Here is a 19,980-nt window from a genome sequence, read left to right on the forward strand (position 1 = left end):
ATGTTTATGCAAATGTTTTAAGAAATACATAACAAATTAGGTACCTACTATAATAGTTCAATAGAAGCATAATAAATATCTCGTTTTTATTTCATCTTGTTTTTTATTTTATAAATTTAAATATTATAATGTATGATATTAATACCTACTAAATAATACCTATTTCTTCTTTTATTATTACTTTTATTATTATTACTATTATTATTCTTATTATTTATATTATTATTATTGTTTTATATAAATCACCGAAATTGTACATAGATAATATAATATTATATACATATTATTATAGAAAAAAAAAAAAAAAACTGTAATTGGAATTTATTTCCGTAATAAAGAAAATATTATTATTATTATTATATTATAATATTCGTAATTGTGAAATACTATAAGCTCTGAAATAAGTTGACATTACCTCAAGGGCTAAGGCTCAAACCAAACCGATACGAGAAGTAAAACTAACCATATTGAGTACATTTAACCTACCACCCGAATTAATGTCAAGCTCTTTACAATTGTTGATATAGGTAACACTTCAATTTTAAAAAAGTGGGCAAGTGGGTGTCTCTCTGCTGTACAGAAGGTTACAAGTGGGTCTCTGTAAAACTATAATGGATGGTGTTAAAATTGAATTCAATGATATAAAATCATTGTAAAGACTGTCTGTTAGCCTATAATACTACTATAAGTATATTTTATGATATTATTGTGAATAAAACAATTTATTTTACTAAAAGCCATTAGTACAACAGAAGGTTAAATTCATTTTTGCCAAAAAATTACATTTTTAAAATGTCATTGTGTGTTTAAAATATAATAATATACTCTAAAAGTTGCATCCTACCCACAAATAATATTTTTAAATTACAACAAAATAGGTAACTAAAATCGTTACTCTTGGTTTTAACAGTATGTAATTTCGTCTAAGTTTAAAGTTAAAATTTCTGTAAAAAATAACTGTTTATAAATTTTTTTTCAAGATTTTGATACATTTTGTCAAAATTAAAACTTTAAATACTTATGCATATGGATCTTTAATATTTCTCAACTGCTATTTATATAGCTACTTAAGAGGAATCTTGTATTCAACTGTCCAGTTTTTTGGCCCAGCGAATACAATAATTGTATTGACATTTATAGAATAAAACACTAACAAATTTAAAATCTCTAGAAATAACTCAAAACGAGTTGCAATATTTTGAAAATGTTTTAATGTATAGAAAATGATAAAATAAACATTTAATGAAAATTTTAAGTAGGTAGGTATAGGTACCTATCTACGATTATTAGTTTTTGAATAACGACAAAATGAAAAAATCGTTGTTTGACAATTTATTAATTTACGGTTGAATATCCAATGTTTGTAGTTACAAAAGTTCGTAAAAAAATTATTCGACTTTCCAGTAAACTTTTTTTTTGTTGAATGTAGGAAAACCTAAGGAGAATCTTGTATTAAATTTTTTAAGCTTAAATATAAATAGAACATTTTTTATAAATTCCTAACTAGAAATATTTTCCAATTTTCGTAATTTTGATGAATGTTGTCAATATTTTAAATTCAGACGCTCATAAAAATGGTTGTGAATTTACGCTCAACTTTTTTTTTTTAATTTCCAATAACATCAGCTTATGTCAGTATGTCACTTATGAGGAATGTTGTATTAAATTTTCAAGTTTTCAGACCGACTGAAAAATCTTGTATCAACAATAGTTGAAAAAAACTAATAAAACCCGAAATTCTCTTAAGCCTTTAAAGTTTAAATAGTTCAAAAAGATGTTATGGTGCATGGGAATTGCTAATATATAAACATTCAGTGAACATTTCATCTATATTTGATTTAATTTTTTTACTGAAAGCTGGTTTTGCTTAAAAAACTCAGTGTTTCCTTAATTATTTGTTTGCTTTTCCTGACACTTTTGAAAACTATTGGACATTATTTACTTTCGACCCCAAGAGTACCAACTAAATTCACTTTCCTACGAGGAAAGATGCTGTTGAAGAAAATTTAAGCATTTTTAGTGTCCCAAAGGCTAAAAGGTGATGGGTGATGACAGACATAAATAAAAAAAACACACATCCATATAAAATCAATACATTCATTGTTCCACTCAGAATCTAAAATAGTTATATTTCTATCACGAATTATTTATCTTTTAATGTGATATATTATCGCATGTCGTCGATTATTATTTACCATCAAATTTTATTTGTATCAAGCCTTGGCTGCAAAACCATTATCCTTTGATGCCTAGTACAATAAATTATTATCATTAATCAAATATTCAAGTGATATCCAAGGCCGAGAATCCAAAGGCGTATTTTGCAGTGCTAGTTGCCTAAATTTGAGTTTAAAAAAAATATTTATCTTCTAAGTATTTCACAATATTATATTAATAAATTAATATCTCTTGTATAACTACTAAATTTATGAATAGGTACGCAATACAAAATATGTATTTGTAGACACAGAGTATCTAAAGACAATATTCCGTACTAATAAAAACCAATTAGCTTCAACGATTCGATAATCGAATAAATAACTTCCTGCGTAGGTACCTAGAATAGCGTGTAGACATAATGTATAATTTATTGTTATAGTAATAGGTGATTGACCATATTACTCTAAACATTATCTCAATTCTGCAGTAATACTGTTGTTTCCTATTTATACATAATATGATGATACCTACTCAATTCATAAATAATAATATTATACCTACATCATATATTATGCATACCTACGCCGTATGTGTTTAGTTATAATCGTTGTACGATGGGTGTTAATGCCCCTCGTCTTGATATGGAATTTAGATATGAACGTCGAACATATTAAATTATAATTATTAATTTACATAATTAGATAGTACATAATATTATACTGTAGTCCTGTACTATTCGACTATACTAAGTGACGTACGCAGGGGAAGTCTAACGAGCTGAAATAGGCTTGTATGTTTATATTAATATGGTGGACCTAGTGGCTGGTAAAAATGTTAAACTATAGGTATTGTAAATGCAATATTTTGCGATAAACTCATAATAATTAATTATGGTAGATGGGTGACGGCTGGTTAAATTCTAGGTTTGTCCCCTGTAAAAATCAAATGATTTTGTACCACGGCTTGTTATAGTAAAACAATAGGTAGGTAGGTACCTATAAAGTTTTGATGAGCGAATGAGTAGTGAACCAAAATTTTGCGGGGTACCCTAGTACCACTACACTTTTACTACACTCTAACTTGAAATACCTCGGTACTAAGGTACTTATAAATTGTAACTCATAAACTACTTGTTCAAAATTGAATTATTATGTATCAAAGTACTACAATGAAATAATGATTTTGCTTTGCAAGTTGCAATAAGCAATTTAAAATGAATGTTGACATTAAAAAAGTAAAAATATTATTTTATACTTGTATAGGAAAATAGATTGCTAAATTTAGATATGCTTATTGCTTAATGCTTACATTTTAAAGAATAACTATAATTACTTTTTAATTATAACAAGTTAATAACAAAAATGTATTATTTTCTTCATTTTGTGTCCCTGTGGCCTTGTGAATGAGATTTCAACTTGGTACTTTTAAATTGTAATACTTATTATATAGTACCTAATTATATTTTAGTATATTTATTTTGTGGAGTTAACTACAAATTATAACTATTCGTAATTTTTAATTTTATAAGATTCCCATTTCCTATACGCTATCTTAGTATCCAATATGATGGATTTCGCAAACTATCATAAATAAAACGTATAAATGTGTAACAGCTATATTTAGCATATTAGTTTCAAAATTGAAAGCTGAATCAGATTCTTTTTATTATAATTCTGAATTGAACAGTTATAATCTTATAAATATAAATTAAAATAGATGAATTTGGTAGGTTAAGTACTTAAGTTAAAATAAAATGGTTTAATACATTTTAACACAATATATCATATAATTTACTCACACTCATACTCATAAGTCATAATATACATTCAATAATAATAAAATATATCAGACAATATTTTTATTAAAATTATTTTAACCAAAGATAATAATCTCATAGATTAAATAATTTAAAGAATCACCAAAAAAAAACATTAAAAATAATTTGTAACATTTATATATCAACTTTAAAATGATTAATAATTATAATAAATTAATGTATAAGATTAAAAATAATCTTGAAATACACAATACATTTAGGATGAATGCTTTTATCAAACAGCAAAATAATACAATATAATTTATTTTTAAAATAATACAATAAGTTAGATAAACATAAAAATTAAAAATAGTTAGACACACCAGTGAGTACTCAATTTTAACGATAATTTTAATTTTTTACACACTATACCTACCACGGTTATATACTAGATATCTTGGTAGATAACCCGCTAACTATACAATATAATAAGACTGGTAACAATAATAAGTATTAACTATTTAGTACATAGAATTCAAAAACTAAATAAAAAATACTAAATAGCATTTTAGATCAATACAATTTTGAGACAGAATTTCATTAGTTATAAAATTCTAAAAATGTAACAATTTAGATAAGCCCCAAAGAAAAATTATGACTTGGTTTGTTTAAAATGTTTACTAGTAACCAAAACATACTAAATACTTGAAATTTAAAATACACTTTTAATACTAACAATGATAAAATATTTAATATAGAATAACATCTATACCACTAATTATTATTTTATTATATTAATATTGTATATTATATTAGACTATAGTTACCTACCTATTTGAAATGAAAATTCTATAATTTATATTATTTTATTCAGGGAAAACAATAAATTTAAACATACACCCTGACTGGCACATTAAATTTTAAAAGGAAAATATATTATAATTGAAAATAAAAGCAATCTATTAAAGACCACAGACTTCTATACTAAACTAGATAAGCAGCTCGTATTATAAAATTAATTTTGTTGCACCATTTCATTGGTTGGGAATTGGACATGGACATGACATTATGTATTCCATCAGTGTTTCGGTATATTACATAAATAGTAAGCAATTTTTCCAACTTAAAACATTGTGGAGGAGATTCAATTTTTTTGTTTTTGTTTTATTTAGAGTTGCTAATCTAGTAAATTCATAGACAGATAAAACATATCGTTTTATATGTCTATAATTACACTATAGAAACCTGTGTTAGACACATCAATTATTTACATGGATACAGATTTTAAGGAATTAATTTCTCTTTGGATATTATTCCTAGCCACTGATTCATATTTATCTCTGTAGAACTTTGTTGCATATATGTTAGGAATTTGTAGAAAACTTTCAAGAACCTGTCAACATAAAAAAATATTTATACATAAAATAAAATTATATTACCACCAAGTGCGTCCGAATGATAAAATCTCGCCCGGAGCAAGATAAAAATAACTTGTAAATTATAATCTAATATTAGTTATAGCAATACTGATAAGTACGTGCAGTTAAAAATTACCAGGGGGGAGCAATTGTACCTTTGGCCCGCCCATGATCACCAAGACACAGTATTAGAATGTGTCTACAATTTACCTTTATACGTAATTCTTTATAAGTTTCTTCATCAAGGAAAGCATATTCTTCTCGAACATGGTTTGTGTATTTTTCATAATCAGCCGGTCCCATACCTAGAATGGCCATGTCTACATCCAAGAAGTAATGTTTATCCTCACATCCATAGCACCCTTCAGTTTTATGTTCTTCTGTACTATTAGTTGCACCAACTTTTAATAATGAAATAACATTGTCACACAAAACTGTATCCTAGAAATAAAATAAAATACACTATGTTTTAAAAATCAAAAATACATGCATATTAATTGAATATAGTAAACATTTACCATATTAAGTTTTGATTCTTCAGAGAACCTTCGAAAATGATTGATATTGTCTTCACTGCAGTCGGCTAACTTAGGGTCATATTCAAAACTAAAAAAAGTTTATAAAAGTATTATATTTTCAATCAAGACTTCAGTGTTCCAACTTACTATCGAAAAATTATTGCTAAAATCACTGCATTTGGATTTTTTACTAAGCTTCTGGCCGTTTCAAATTGTTGCAAACAGTCGTTCAGATCATTCAGACCATGACACCGTCGGTCAGGTGCACTGTAACGATCGACTAATGCTCTCACCCAGACATCTCTGACTGATTCGTGCACATCATTCGACAGTGATCCATTAAAATATTTTCTCAACATTGTGAAGTTTCCTAATCTAACAGTGAACAAATGAATATATTATAGTTGTGAATAATAGAGTAGGGACGGATAGATTCACACACTCTTTTAGCTCTCAGCTGTGCAGAAATGTATACTTGTTAAGTTATTGATTTTTGAGCATGAAGAAAATTTAAACTATTTGGTAGAATCCCTCACAATAATCCCACGAACGTCGATTTTCTATTTTCTTTCTTTTTTATCGTTGTAAGTTTAGAAAATATTTGGTACATAATATAAAATATGAATTATGAAACTTCGTAAAAAATGAGAATAATAATCGAAAGTTTAAAATTAAATTAAATTTCTTTTTCATAAAAAGGCTATAATAGCATATTTGCTGTAACGACGTTGGTAACACTGTTAAATGTTATCAAGACATATCGCAAAATCAAAATTAAAAACAAACGACAAAGATTTTAAAAAAATATTACGTTTTTAATTTTTAAATTTTTATAATTTTTATTTTTTAGTACCTATCGCAATATTGCAGAATAACAGTTAACGATCGACAGCAATGATGACAAAACAATAGTAAATAATTGTGAATATATTTGGGAATTAAAATTATTTAGATATAGAAATTATAATAACTGAGCACTTTTATTAATAGTTGAGAGTATTATTTTCTCCAAAACTGGTAACACGATCAATAATGCCATGAACTTGGCTTGGCTAATACTGATCGCTGTCCTACTGACGTCCTGTGTACATTTAGCACAGCCATCTATGGGAAAAACGACCATCTATGAAACAGAATGTAAACATCTACGAATGGGCCAGTTCATGTGCCCCGATGATGGGTACGAATTCATCGACCCAGAGACACAGCAGTTACGCGGGTGCACCAAAGACAATGTTGCTCAAGGTTTTGAATAACTCAATACATTTGATATTTCTTAATATTGTCATAAAATTAAATAATATAATTATACATTTTTGTTTAAGTTCGGTGTAAAGCAAGCGACGGTATTGTGTGTTTGGAAACCAAAAACTCGACATTTTGGAAAGAATTTCCATGTAAATGGACGTGAGTTTATATTGTTCTGTGTCTCAACTAATCATTTTACCTAAAATACCTTACTATAGTTTGTATTCTAGCAATGGTTACCATTATGACACAACACTGTTATTGTCCATTTTTCTGGGCATGTTTGGTGTGGACCGTTTCTATCTAGGTTACCCGGCAATTGGTCTACTGAAATTATGCACACTTGGGTTTATGTTCATTGGCCAGCTGGTCGACGTAGTACTTATTGCAACACAAATTGTTCGTCCGGCTGATGGATCACATTATATCATTCCTTATTATGGTCCTGGCATTAACTTTATACTCATGGACAATGAAACTTACAGACAACCACAAGATGATTGGTTTGTTGATCATAATGAACTATAAAGTGTTGAAAAAATTACTTTAAATATCTAGATTAAGATTACTTACTATTATTACCATTAAAGTTATATTGTGATGTATCAATTATTTTGTTAAAAAAATTATATTATTTGATACCTTATTTATTAATTCCAAATAGGTAGGTACTACCATAAAAAAAAATAATTTTTTTATATCTACCTATATAATATATTAAAAATAGTTGTGGATCCAATTGTTATACATCATACAATTTCTTGTTTCAAGTTTTTTTTTCTTTAAATAAGAAATTCAATACAACAAAATATTTATAAAAGTAAAAAATATTGGAAGTATGAATTCAAACAAATTAGGCAAAAATAGATTTCTTGCCTACAATGTATTCAACTAAGAATCTACTATAATCTGATTTATTTGTGTTTGAAATATTAGTATATTATATTTTTTTGTTGAACTGTATCTATATCTTTTATAATTACCTATAGTAAATGATTTTTTTTAATGAATAATAAAATATATTTTTGAACATGTGATCTTTAGACAGTTGACCTCATGCCCATTTTATACATAGGTACAATAATTAATAATATAGCAACTAAATTCTAAAATATTATATATTTAAAAAAATTTAATTTCCGAAATTTCCTAAATTAATATTTTTATTTGTTACACAGGGTGATTTTTCTAAGCATTCTCACCATATTTTTATGCTTACATTTTTAAATACACAGGATCATATTTTCGAATACTTAAGGCTGGGCATTAACGAGCTAAAAAGTTGAAGTTAAGTTACTTAACGAGTTACTTTTTTTTAAGAAGTAACTTCTAACTTAACTTGTTAATTTATTTTATAATCACGTTAAATTATATACATTTATAATTAATTTGATTATTAATACTTAGTTCATAGTTGGTAATAACAAAGTAAAATTTAAAAGTGTTACCATCACTTTAGAAGACTTAGGTAAAAAATAAAATATACAAATAATTTAATTATTTTGTTGGATTTCATAATTTATAAGTACTCACAACAAAATACATTTTTTTAAGATATAAAGACCTACATTATAATATTATGTTATTTGTAAATCTTTAACATCGGGTGTAAATGGTGTAATTATAAGTTTTATATGACAAAAAAAAATAACTTTTAACTTAAAACTAAACTTACATTTTTCCAAATTAACTTAACTTAACGAGTTAAAAAAAATAGTTGATTTGCCCAGCCTTGCGAATACTTGAGATTTTTAAACCACTTATGGATGATCCTGTGGAAAGACATACTTTTTTTTTTCAAATAGGAACCCCCCCCCCCCCCCTTCTTTTAACATTTAATTATTCAGAAGGTATTTTTTTTGCTGAGAATTTCGGATAATATGTCTATGGTAATTGGCTAAGTAGATTTTGGTGTTTAGATGATTTGAAAATTTTAGTAATTACTATTGATCTATCAATATAAATAATTAAAGGTATATATTAAAATGTATACTATGACAAATTAGATAGGTATCATCATAGTTGTACTAGTTTTGCGCAGTAAGCGCATCTCCTTCACCTCCAGTCCATGTTGTAGTTCTCCACTACTCATTGGTTGATTTTATTCTTTTATATATGTATGTATATGATCAGTGGTGTAGCTAAGGGGGCTATAGCCCCCCCCCCCCATTCACCGTGTTGACCTTAGAATTTTATGAAGATTAATAAAAAAAAATAAAAAGTGTAAATAAAAAACACATTGTATTTGTATACTTAGCCCCTCCCCCACGAAGTAAAGAGCGGTAGATGCGTATCAGAATACTGTGATGATACCTATCTAATTTTTCATGATGTATACTACATCTAATATTACATATACCTTAATATATTTTGTAAAACCATATTTGAGAATTATTATCCTTAGTAAAATTTTTTAATAACTTAGAAACTACTTATTAGAATTTTGATTTAGATTTGGGATTGACTTTTGGTTATGTTAATGTGGTGTCATTACTTTTTCAATATAATAATTTGGTAATTAGAAACTTAAAAAAAAGCCTAACTAAATGACGATATTGTAGCACACTACTCAATATTTTCCACTTTAAAGAAAATGTAGGAGTCTATGATATGTATTAATAAGTAACCATTAATTGTATATTATATACCTAGTGGAAACTAGGTAATTTTTACATTTTATTAGTTTCTATGGTGATACACAAAGCGTTAAATAAAATAAGTTGGAAAATAATAATGTCTGTACCCAGCCCAAAAATATATTTATGTTAAAAACGTCATTATTACTGTATAGCAGTGCCATAGCCAGGGGGTGGTACTGGGGGCACGTGCCCCCCCCCCGAAATTTTTTTTAGCTTGTTTTATATTATATTAAATGTTTGATAAGATAAAAATTAAAAGTTAAGACTATCGAAGTGAACCATTTTGAAGGGGTCGGATTTAGGAAATATTGTACATCCATCGTTAATACTATATCTATGTGTGTAGTGACTGATCATTAGTGTGTGCGAGTTCCCCGAACGCTTTATGTAGTTTAAGATAAACAACGGCTAAGATTCTTGAACCCCAGTAAAGTACATGCGCGCAGTCACGTCACTATATTTTGTAATAAAAAATGTTCAACTTACGTGTGCCACAAAACTCCCAAAAAGTGGAAGACAAATTCACACAGTACCAAAAGTCCTTTTGGCTATTTTAATTTTGAAAACATATATTTGAATTCATTAATCTCTTTTCTAGATTATGTAGGAAATGGATCTATGATCTGTAGTATTGTTAAATTAGTATTATATAGTACCGGAGTAATTTTTTTTTTTTTCAAAATTCACTTTTAATTTTGAATTACTAAAAAAACAAAATTGCTTCCAACATAACACACAAAAAGCGGAGAAATTGTTATTAAAAAAAATTAAGAGCCCCCCCCCCCCCAAAAAAAAAAAAAAAAAATTTCTGGCTATGGCACTGCTGTACAGGTTACATTTAGTTACATTAAATTTTTTTTTTCTTTCATATGGCACATTACATTAGTTAGGACAAATATTAAACTAGGAAGAATTTATGTTGCAGAATCGCATGATACATATCCCTTTTTAAACTTTTAAATTTTTTTGAAAAAAAGATAACAGAATTAAAAATGTTATAGTGAGTACCAGAAAAGTACATAAAAATACCTTATACATTTATCAATACATAACAATAAGATATTTTACCATTAATGTATAATAAATTTATATAATCAACTCATGCAAAAATTTACAAAAGTCAGTTTCTTAGATTCTAAGTAGCTATTTAAAAAATAAAAATTATTTGTAAAGACCTGCCATAACTGACAGTCACCTGTCACCACCACAGCCATAAGTAATATTTCAATATTAATATATATTTAATATTAAAATTCTATCCTTATTTATACATGTTAATATTATAACTTATAATAATATGTGTAAAAAGTAACAAAAAATCTAAAATGTGTGCTCATAAAAAACAAGATAAATATGATGTTAAAAACATGTTTTATTTAATTCTCCAATTAAATTATAGGTAAACATCAAGGCTGTACTAAACTATTGATTAGGTATTATACTTTACTTATTACTTTATTAGTTACTACAAACCACAAATTATAATATACAGTAAACTCTTGTTATGTCGTAACCCAAAGAGAACAGAAAAAAGTTCAAGATATTGAGTTTTATTATAATGGTAATTTTTTTAAGAAGATTTCAATTGAATTCTAGATTACAAAAAATTTGAAATATCGACGTTCAACATAATAAGAATTTACTGTAAAGCAACAGTAAAAATTGATCTGCATTACATACAATTTCAAAGAGATATAAGTAATGGTTATACTATCCAATAGGTTAGGTACATTATAATATAAAAGGTTATATAATTTATCAGATAAATATTAACTATTAATTAGGTACATTTAATCATTATTAACGATACATTGTAAATTATGATGGGTTATAAGGTTTCCATTTTATATTTTATGCTTTAGTATATAGTACAATACTAAAGCTTATATTAATATAGTATATTTTAATATTATAAGATATTTCATCAGTAGGTACCTAACTAAATAGCTAAATTATTTAATAAATATAGGTTTTATAGTTTTTTCATTAATGGTAGTCTATATAATAGTTCTTTGTAACAATACAATAAAGATATAAAAAGTTCATGAAATCATAAGTCATACTCATAACATGACAATAAATACTTAGAATATCAAATTGAAGTTATAAAACTCAGTAGGTAATTATTGTTATAATTAATAATTTAGTAGGTATTATAACTACTAACACACTTTGTGTCACTATGTAAGTAAATTTTCTATGCTAATACTAACATTTAAAGGAGGTAGGTACATAAATTATTCATTATTCGTAGGTACAAATAAATAAAATGTTAAAATTAATAATTAAATAGTACAATCAATTTCAGAATACTTTAGCCTATATAAATTGGCTAAGTTTTTTCAACAGCATAATACCTACTAGCATATTTTATTAAGGATATAATATAAACCATATATTTAGTACAATACACAATTAACACACATAAAAATTGTACGCAATAATTAATACAAAACAGTAGATAGGAGTTGTGTCAACATGGCGTAACTATTGAGCAATTGGAGCTTGGAGGGTGCAGCAATATTTGTAGATACTTACCTACGTATTGTGAATTGTGATATATGTATCGTGTTAACAGTCTTTTAAAATACAAATAAATTAGTCTTTAAAAGATAAATAACAGCAATTAAAGTTTGTCGGTTTAACTTTTAAATCTTTCATCTCTCAGATCAAAACTAAATGCTGGTATATTACAAGGATTAAGATGCAGATTTTTATAAGAGACAAAGTACCTACCCATCTATTACCGATATCAACATATACCTTATAATAACCTTTAAATCTCACAGCACCCACCATAAAGGTATATGGCTATCCTTATAACAGGGAACCTCTGAAAATGTCAATCCTGAGCCCGATTTTAATGCTACGCCATGGACTATATTTAACAGCAATAAACCAAACAATAAACATTTTCAAAATGGCAAAAATTGATCATGAGTATTATTATAATGTGTTGAGTTTATTGTTTATTAGAAGGTTAAATAATTTCTCAATCTTTGCAATATTTTAATAAATACTTATCTACTTAGATTTGTATCAAATGAAAACCTAAATATTCAAATATATAAAATAATATAAATTAAAAAATTAAAAAAATACATAATATTGACTGTTTGAGAGTAGGGAAATGGCATTTATATGTTATATAAATTAAAGATCTTACTATTATAGTCACTTGATTTGTTATTTGGTTTAGAATATTATACGTAATATTTTACTGGGCCTTTGGTCTTGAGCAGTTGATCTACCCTTGATGGCATCGACTGCAATAGTCCTTTGCAAGTTGTCATCTCGATCGGCATCATACCTTCCACTCTAGGATCTCTCTGGCAGTAATCCACAACAGTCTATAATGAGACACAGGTAACTGGTTAGTATAGTTGTGACGCTATGGGTGGTTCTGGCTAACTACTGGTTAATATAGATAAATTATTATAACAAGCCACCTGTTTATTTATTTTTATTACCTACAACATAACAATAGCTATTGTTAAGTAAAAATTAAAAGTGAGTGCCTTAAAATAGGTTCTTTTATTGCTAACCGTTGAATGAAAATATTTAAATAAGCTTCCAAACATAATATAGCGGTATTATATTTATATTACACAGTATATGTTTTATAATAATAATTATATTTCTATATAGTTTCAAAAAAAAAAAACTATAGGTAGGTATGTCACTATTATTTATTTTGAAGAGTCAAAAAAAGCCTTTGTATTAGATAATTTGTAAAATTTCTAAATGATTATAATATTACTGTACATATATACCTACAGGTATCTATATTTTATTCAAATAAAAACAGTTTTATGTAGTTACTAGCTGTGATAAGTTTTGTTAGAATGGGAGTAGGTGACATATAAATACATAATATTGAGAAAAAACAACTTAGGGTCAGTTGCAGATGGTCTATACGAGTGTGCAGCTGCAGCTGTCACCCAATGCCCCTAACAACCACTGGGTTAGCTTCTTATGGGGTTTGATTTTAACCAACATATATTAAGAAAAATATTTTCAAAGCAGCTTACAAGTGGTCTCGAGTACTATACCTATCTGTCTGTGCCATAATTCAGTGGTATACTCATGATTTTTATTGAAAATTTCTAAATTTGAATTAAATAAAATATAAATCTATACGTATACGTATTCCAAAAGTGAATATTATTAATATTTTTTTAAACGTTATACCTTTCTCTTCATTATTTTTATATTGTTTACATTTGAAATTATTTTATAGACAGTAGGTAGGTATATTGTTTCACATAATGATAAACTTTTTATATTTGAGTAGGGAAAAATATCTGAGAAACAGTCCTGTAAAGAATACTTTTAAAAAGTACTTGAGTAAATACTCAAACACATATTTTAATAAAATAAAATAAAATTTTTTTAAGTATTTAAGATACTACTCAAATAAATACTTTGAAAAATTAGGAATACTATATATATACTTATATATAATCAACTTTGGAATAGTTTTCAAATACTTTTGTTTTTTAAAGTGGGTTTCTAATTATCGTAATATAAACACATACCTAGGTAGTAGGTAATCTAATAGTTACCTAATAGTTTTAAAGGGAATATTGTTATTCAATATTCAATAACTTTTTTTAGAAATCTGGTTTTCACAAACCTTTGGGCTTCGGCTAACACAGAAATACAGAATATTAAATAAAACTATTAAATATTATTGTAGTTGACAATAATATTTTTTCAACCAATTATTTCGAATAAAAATAAAATGTTCGAAATAAAAAACCAAAGTATTCAATACCAAAAAGTATTTAAAATACCATTCAAAATACTTCATGCTGAAAGTATTTAAAAAGTTATTCAATACTTAAAAAAGTATTTGAATACTTTTACTCAAATACTTTTACTTAAATACTTTACAGGACTGCTGAGAAGTCGAAACCACTCGAAACAACAACATTTCTAAATTTCTTTGAAATTGAAAACGCTTGTGTTAGTATATTACATAATATCTAAAATTCCTAATTAAAAACAATGTGGCATAAATAATAAAATTCGAATACCTGGTAGTATTGTTTACACTGAAACAAAATCTCCAATTTAACGTTCTTTTGATTGACAATCCTTTTGTTATTGCATCTAGCCATGTGCATATGAGCTAACAACACTGGTTTCACAAATGTATCGCTCACATATTCTGGTAACTTTCTTTGCCTAAAATCAATGTTAATTTCTTTTGTATTTAACTATGATTTAAGTATAAAATGTAAATATTAAATACAAAATAGCAAAACCAAAATGTACACATACACGTAAAACGATTCGACAAATCTCAAATAATATTTGATGGCAGACGTCGCGTAACGATTGATCTTCTTAATCGCGACGTCCGTAAGCACCAGCTTATTCCTGACTTGTCGCTCGTACTTGATATCCATCATATCGCTATACACTGTTCCTAATTCGTACCAAATGCGTCTGCAGATGTTCATGCAATTTTCCTCGTTGAGTCTATTGGCCACCAACTCCAAGTCCACGATTCCTTTTTTTGTAAAAGCTTTCCCATCCTATATAATCATATATATATACGAATATGACATCAGAAAAACCAGTGCGCGCCTTTTCGTATGAACCATACAAATCAAATATACATATACCGAAGTGTTGGGTAAATTACTTTTGAAAAGAAAATATAAGATAATAAAATTACGTTACTCAATACATTAAATATTTTTATATTCCCGCTGTCCAACACTCCAACATTACTTTGATCACGTTACATAAGTAGGTAGGGTGTTATGATGTTTTTTTTTTAAAAAATGAATTACAAAATCAGTCAATAATGACTAATAATAGCAGCTATAACGAATAAGTATCAAGTAATATTATAATGTTATACACTTATACGTTATGCCTACCTATATAAATTGTTATTATATTGGTACAATACTAAAATATTGATGTTGTACATTGTTTATGTTAATGTTTTACAAAAAGTCAAAAACAAAATTTATAAAGACGTATATACATTTATAGTTATTATATGTTTGGTGTTTGGTGAGGCGTAAACAGTTATAAGTTATAACATTGAGGTAGGTATATGTCAGTAATAAATGTCAAAATAATATTATTGATTATTATTTTAGAATAGCAAGTTTACTCATGAATCATAACTCTTTTGAATTAAATTTTATTTTTAAATCTGAATTCTTTTATTTTCCGCTAACACTAAATCCTGGTATTTTAAATAATAATTTATATTGTCGATTAATATCTAAGACTTTCAGAATAGAAAATAAATTTAATGGATTTTAAAAATTGTTATCGAATATTCTAGTCCCTAGGTTTTCTCAAAGATATATACATATATATACTACCTATATAGAATAAATAAATAACTACCTCTATACATTTATAACTTAACGTGAAAAAAACGCGTTACTCCATAGAAATCGATTTTCAAAAGTAATTTCGTTGCGATTGCGTTAATTTAAATAAAATGTAATTAAAAAGTAATTTCATTATACCTAGTAATTTGTAATTTATGTTATATCATTACTCAACACTGCATAATATTATATTAGGTAGGTACGACGGTCGACGAGTGATATTGATATAATTATTATTATACTTGTCTGGGTTGTCTTGAAAATTGGACAATAGTTTGTACACGACACATGTGTCCATGCATAGATCCGTGTGGTAAATGGCCGTCTTTTCAAACGAATAATACTTTTTCGTAGCAGTAAGGTTTACCAATGTGTGGTTAGCTAACGTTTGCGCGTCCTCGTAATTATTCACATAGTACCGTGTCACGCGTTCTTCGTTCCACATGGTGAAATTCTTGAATAATAAATTATTAAAGATCTCTGCGAAAACGGTCGACACGTAAAGTACATTAATACATGATTTATGATCAAAATATAAAATTATTATTTATTCCTATTATAAAATAATACATATTGTCCTCACTTCTCATAAGCCTGCATGATTATAATACATACATAATACATACCAAGCGGTTGTCTATGCGTCTTCTGCTTCAACAATCTGGACTTGGATTTCTTCAGTAATCTCAGTCCGTATCTGGCCCAACAACGCGCAATGTCTGCTGAGTATTGTTTGTACGTTTCTGAACTGAAACATTTTTTTTAAATATAATTATAGTACAATCATGATCCACCTAGGCTCCTCAACTGTAAGGTATTTTGAGTGCATTCGTTTCAGGAATTACACAAATAAAAGTATCTATACTATATTGGTAGTTCACAGGGACGGTTCCAGGGAGGCCTAGCCGCCAAGGTATATGTAGTATATAGCCCCCCCTCCCCCAGACATAGTATTTTTCAATTTTTCATAGGGAAATTTACATAAACATTGATCTAATAATTTACCGCTTTGGAAAAAGCATCAATTTGAAAAACGTTTGGATTTTGTTATTTAATATAAAATTCATTAATTGACTTATTACATAAAGGCGGTTCTAGTCGGTAATTTTCTTAATTTGTCTAACACACGCGTAGCATAGGATTAAAGATATGTTCTATATTAACAACGTACCGATCAATCAAGAGAATAGGAAATAGGAATAGGAATTCTGAAAAATTGAATGTCTAGGAATGTCAGACCCTAACTTTAAAAAAAATTGATTTAAACAGTTTAAGTTAGAGACTGATATTCCAAAAAGTGGCCTGAACATTCCATTGTAGACTTTATGCTGAATTCAAATTTGTTTTCAGAATTCTTATCGCTTCACTAAATTAATTAGTACGTTGTCAATAGAATACGTCTATAATCCTATACTACGGGTGTGTAAGACAATGACAGAAAATGACCGACTGGAACCGACTTAAGATTATACTAAAATTGTAAAAAATTGCCTGGTAGTTGATATTTATTAATTAATTTTACATACCTTATTTTAGTAACAAAACGTACCTAAACATTTTTCCCTTATCATTAGTTATCTTTATATACACTTATTTTAACACAGAGTAGGGCATGTATGTATAGTCTGTATTTAGTTAACACAAGTATATATAATACGAGTATATAGGTTATAAATCTATACCTAACTATTAAAAATGTATCATGCCCCCCGCACCCCAGGTAATCATACTTCTAATCTATATAAATTATAAGTAGGTATATATTTTTTTCAAATAATTAATATAATTATTTTATCTTTTAACAATAAATTTAATACATACATACAATTCATAATTGTACGAAGATTCTTATAATTTCATTCAATTATTTGTTCAAACTGCGTACTGTATAATTAATTAATTTAAGTTTCCTAAATTTTAAAATCAGAAATTATTAATGCAATTATAGGCGTAGTGGAGGTTTGTAAAAATATATTATAGATACCTATAGGTATTTAAATTTTAAATTACAGTCCAATTTACCAGATACCTGTGTATATTAGTATATTACCAATGGTAAATATTTAAATATTTAAACATTAAGTATTAATGCCTGTTGAAGTTTATTGAATTTTGATAATCAGTCTATTGTAGTAAGGATTGAGTGCATATTTAAATAGCCAATGGTAATAGGAATACGCACTTGAATAGATTGATGAATTTGCTAGGTATAATTTTTTCCATGAACGTAGATGCTGCCGCTAAATGATGCCTGGCCTGTTGGTAGGCGTTCTGTTCGACAAGCAAATTCGCAACTAGGGCAGAAGACAGGGCCCAATCCAGAGGGCTTTGCAAGTACAGATTGTTTTCCAGTTGAAGCTTGAGTGTAAAATGTGTAGAGATAAGCGATTCGGTGATCAGGCCTAGGCTCTTGTACACCTCAATGATATAGAACAGTGAAAACAGTCGTGCACTTATCAGAGGATTCTTACTCGTGATCATGCGTTTTCTCGGACAATTCGGCAGCAGCTTAGAGGGGATCGTGGCCGGTCCCGACCTCTCCTCGTTGTACTTTTGGTATACATTATCTGCTTCCAGTAAGAATTTTAAAGCTTCCTCGTGATTTTCGTCATCCTTTTCCTTAATGTATGCCAGCATATTAAGGGAGTTGATGACGCTCAATATGTTGTCACCTTCTGATTCATGACCTTCAACAGTGTTTTTGGCCTTGATAAACATAGACTCGGCCATTGCGGGATTTTCTCCAATGTCGTAGTATATTCGTCCTAACTGATAGCATGCGGCCGCCAGTTTTGAATTTAAATTTTTTTCTTCAGGTCCGCCGTTAAGTGAATTGACCTTCAACACAAGCGTGTGATACATTTCTTCCATGTTTTCTTTAGCATTTGCGTTGGATTCGTACGGCTGGAGATTTAAATTCGAAAGACCAAATAACTCGGCGTGATTAGATGTATTACGGTAACGAAGAGGTTCTGCACTATCCATTTTGTCACAGCAAAAACTTCCTTTCTAATAAAATTTGAAAACAATTATTTTAAATTCTAAAAACAAAAAATTCAAAATATTTAATCAAACTTCGACATACACAGGCTACAATAACTATAAGGCAAAACTAAAAACAATTTCAAATTAAATTTTGTTTACACTAAATAGTCTAGTTTTCGACTGTAATTAAACCCATAAGTATAAATCATCGCAACATAATACTGCAAATATTTAATTTTTCCGGTATATAAAATTGCTCCTCCAGATATCTGGAGTATGAAATAGAATTATTATTATTTTAATTTAATAATTTTTCAAATTGCCTGTTAATAACCTCTTAGAAATGTCGTGCAATTAGGACAATCTGGTAAAAAACGAAATTTTCTTTAGGGATACAATACGATGAAGTTATTCTATTTGCACACAACACACCAGAATAGTGGCAAATATGCAATTATTGCGTGTTAGTCGTGTTACATTCGTAATCGCCTATGATTTATTAATTAATTAATAATTTGTACGTCATAACTCATAAGTGTTTTGATACAGTCCGACTTTATAGCATCCAACACCAGTATCGAAATCGAGTACAATATGACACAATTAGTAGGCGTGGCGTCCCTGTATTTCTCTCCACTCCACCCCACCACACCCAAACAATTGATACATATTTGAGAAATCGTATCAAGCGTTACATTTTATTCGGTAAGTATCAACTATATCAAGTAGGTATACCTAAATATATTGTAAAAATAATATTTAATAATAGTACAAATAACTAAAAAACAAAAATATATAGATTACTAGCTGACCCCGTGCACTCCGTTGCTCGTTAAGAGGACGCTACACCCGCATTTGTTGTCTCCGTCTTACAAACGCGTAACATAGCAA

The 19,980-nt window shown here is 27.7% G+C and overlaps 3 protein-coding genes across 7 annotated transcripts in view; 1 reads left to right on the forward strand and 2 right to left on the reverse strand.

The window, feature by feature from the left end:
• Positions 1-4,903: 4,903 nt before the first annotated feature.
• Positions 4,904-6,456, reverse strand: LOC100575827. Of its 2 annotated transcripts, XM_008186930.2 has the most exons (5): positions 6,295-6,456; positions 6,000-6,227; positions 5,853-5,940; positions 5,545-5,775; positions 4,904-5,309 (listed from the first exon to the last, which is right to left on the reverse strand). In XM_008186930.2, the coding sequence occupies exons 2-5, from the start codon at positions 6,209-6,211 to the stop codon at positions 5,184-5,186; spliced, it is 657 nt and encodes a 218-aa protein (XP_008185152.1). In that variant the 5' UTR covers positions 6,212-6,227; positions 6,295-6,456; the 3' UTR covers positions 4,904-5,183. The 2 variants fall into 2 exon arrangements, with proteins under 2 accessions (XP_008185152.1, XP_029343143.1); XM_029487283.1 differs by having other exon boundaries at positions 6,000-6,455.
• Positions 6,457-6,636: 180 nt separating this feature from the next.
• On the forward strand, positions 6,637-8,134 carry LOC100166385 (TM2 domain-containing protein 1-like). 4 transcript variants are annotated; one of them, XM_008186926.3, is made up of 4 exons: positions 6,637-6,773; positions 6,843-7,097; positions 7,178-7,259; positions 7,319-8,134. In XM_008186926.3, the coding sequence occupies exons 2-4, from the start codon at positions 6,890-6,892 to the stop codon at positions 7,626-7,628; spliced, it is 600 nt and encodes a 199-aa protein (XP_008185148.1). In that variant the 5' UTR covers positions 6,637-6,773; positions 6,843-6,889; the 3' UTR covers positions 7,629-8,134.
• A 2,957-nt stretch (positions 8,135-11,091) lies between these two features.
• The window catches only part of LOC100158875 (protein KBP homolog), a 10,741-nt gene continuing 1,852 nt past the window's right edge, over positions 11,092-19,980 (reverse strand). The window contains 7 exon segments of the mRNA XM_016806136.2: positions 11,092-13,089; positions 14,779-14,929; positions 15,026-15,204; positions 15,207-15,282; positions 16,347-16,584; positions 16,731-16,852; positions 18,287-19,113. Of these exon segments, the coding sequence (XP_016661625.1) occupies positions 12,943-13,089; positions 14,779-14,929; positions 15,026-15,204; positions 15,207-15,282; positions 16,347-16,584; positions 16,731-16,852; positions 18,287-19,089 (1,716 nt within the window). The 5' untranslated portion in view covers positions 19,090-19,113 and the 3' untranslated portion in view covers positions 11,092-12,942.

This window comes from Acyrthosiphon pisum, chromosome A1 (genome assembly GCF_005508785.2).
Source record: "Acyrthosiphon pisum isolate AL4f chromosome A1, pea_aphid_22Mar2018_4r6ur, whole genome shotgun sequence".
Classification (NCBI taxonomy): Eukaryota; Metazoa; Arthropoda; class Insecta; order Hemiptera; family Aphididae; genus Acyrthosiphon; species Acyrthosiphon pisum.

Bases quoted from the DNA above. Each gene is read 5' to 3' on its own strand.
- LOC100575827 (XM_008186930.2), bottom strand. From the start codon at position 6,211: ATGTTGAGAAAATATTTTAATGGATCACTGTCGAATGATGTGCACGAA. The intron at 5,776-5,852 runs GTAAATGTTTAC...TTTTATTTCTAG, and splicing joins AAGAATCAAAACTTAATATG to GATACAGTTTTGTGTGACAA. The intron at 5,310-5,544 runs GTAAATTGTAGA...TTATGTTGACAG, and splicing joins ATAAAGAATTACGTATAAAG to GTTCTTGAAAGTTTTCTACA.
- LOC100166385 (XM_008186926.3), top strand. From the start codon at position 6,890: ATGAACTTGGCTTGGCTAATACTGATCGCTGTCCTACTGACGTCCTGT. The intron at 7,098-7,177 runs GTTTTGAATAAC...TTTTTGTTTAAG, and splicing joins CAAAGACAATGTTGCTCAAG to TTCGGTGTAAAGCAAGCGAC. The intron at 7,260-7,318 runs GTGAGTTTATAT...ACCTTACTATAG, and splicing joins GAATTTCCATGTAAATGGAC to TTTGTATTCTAGCAATGGTT.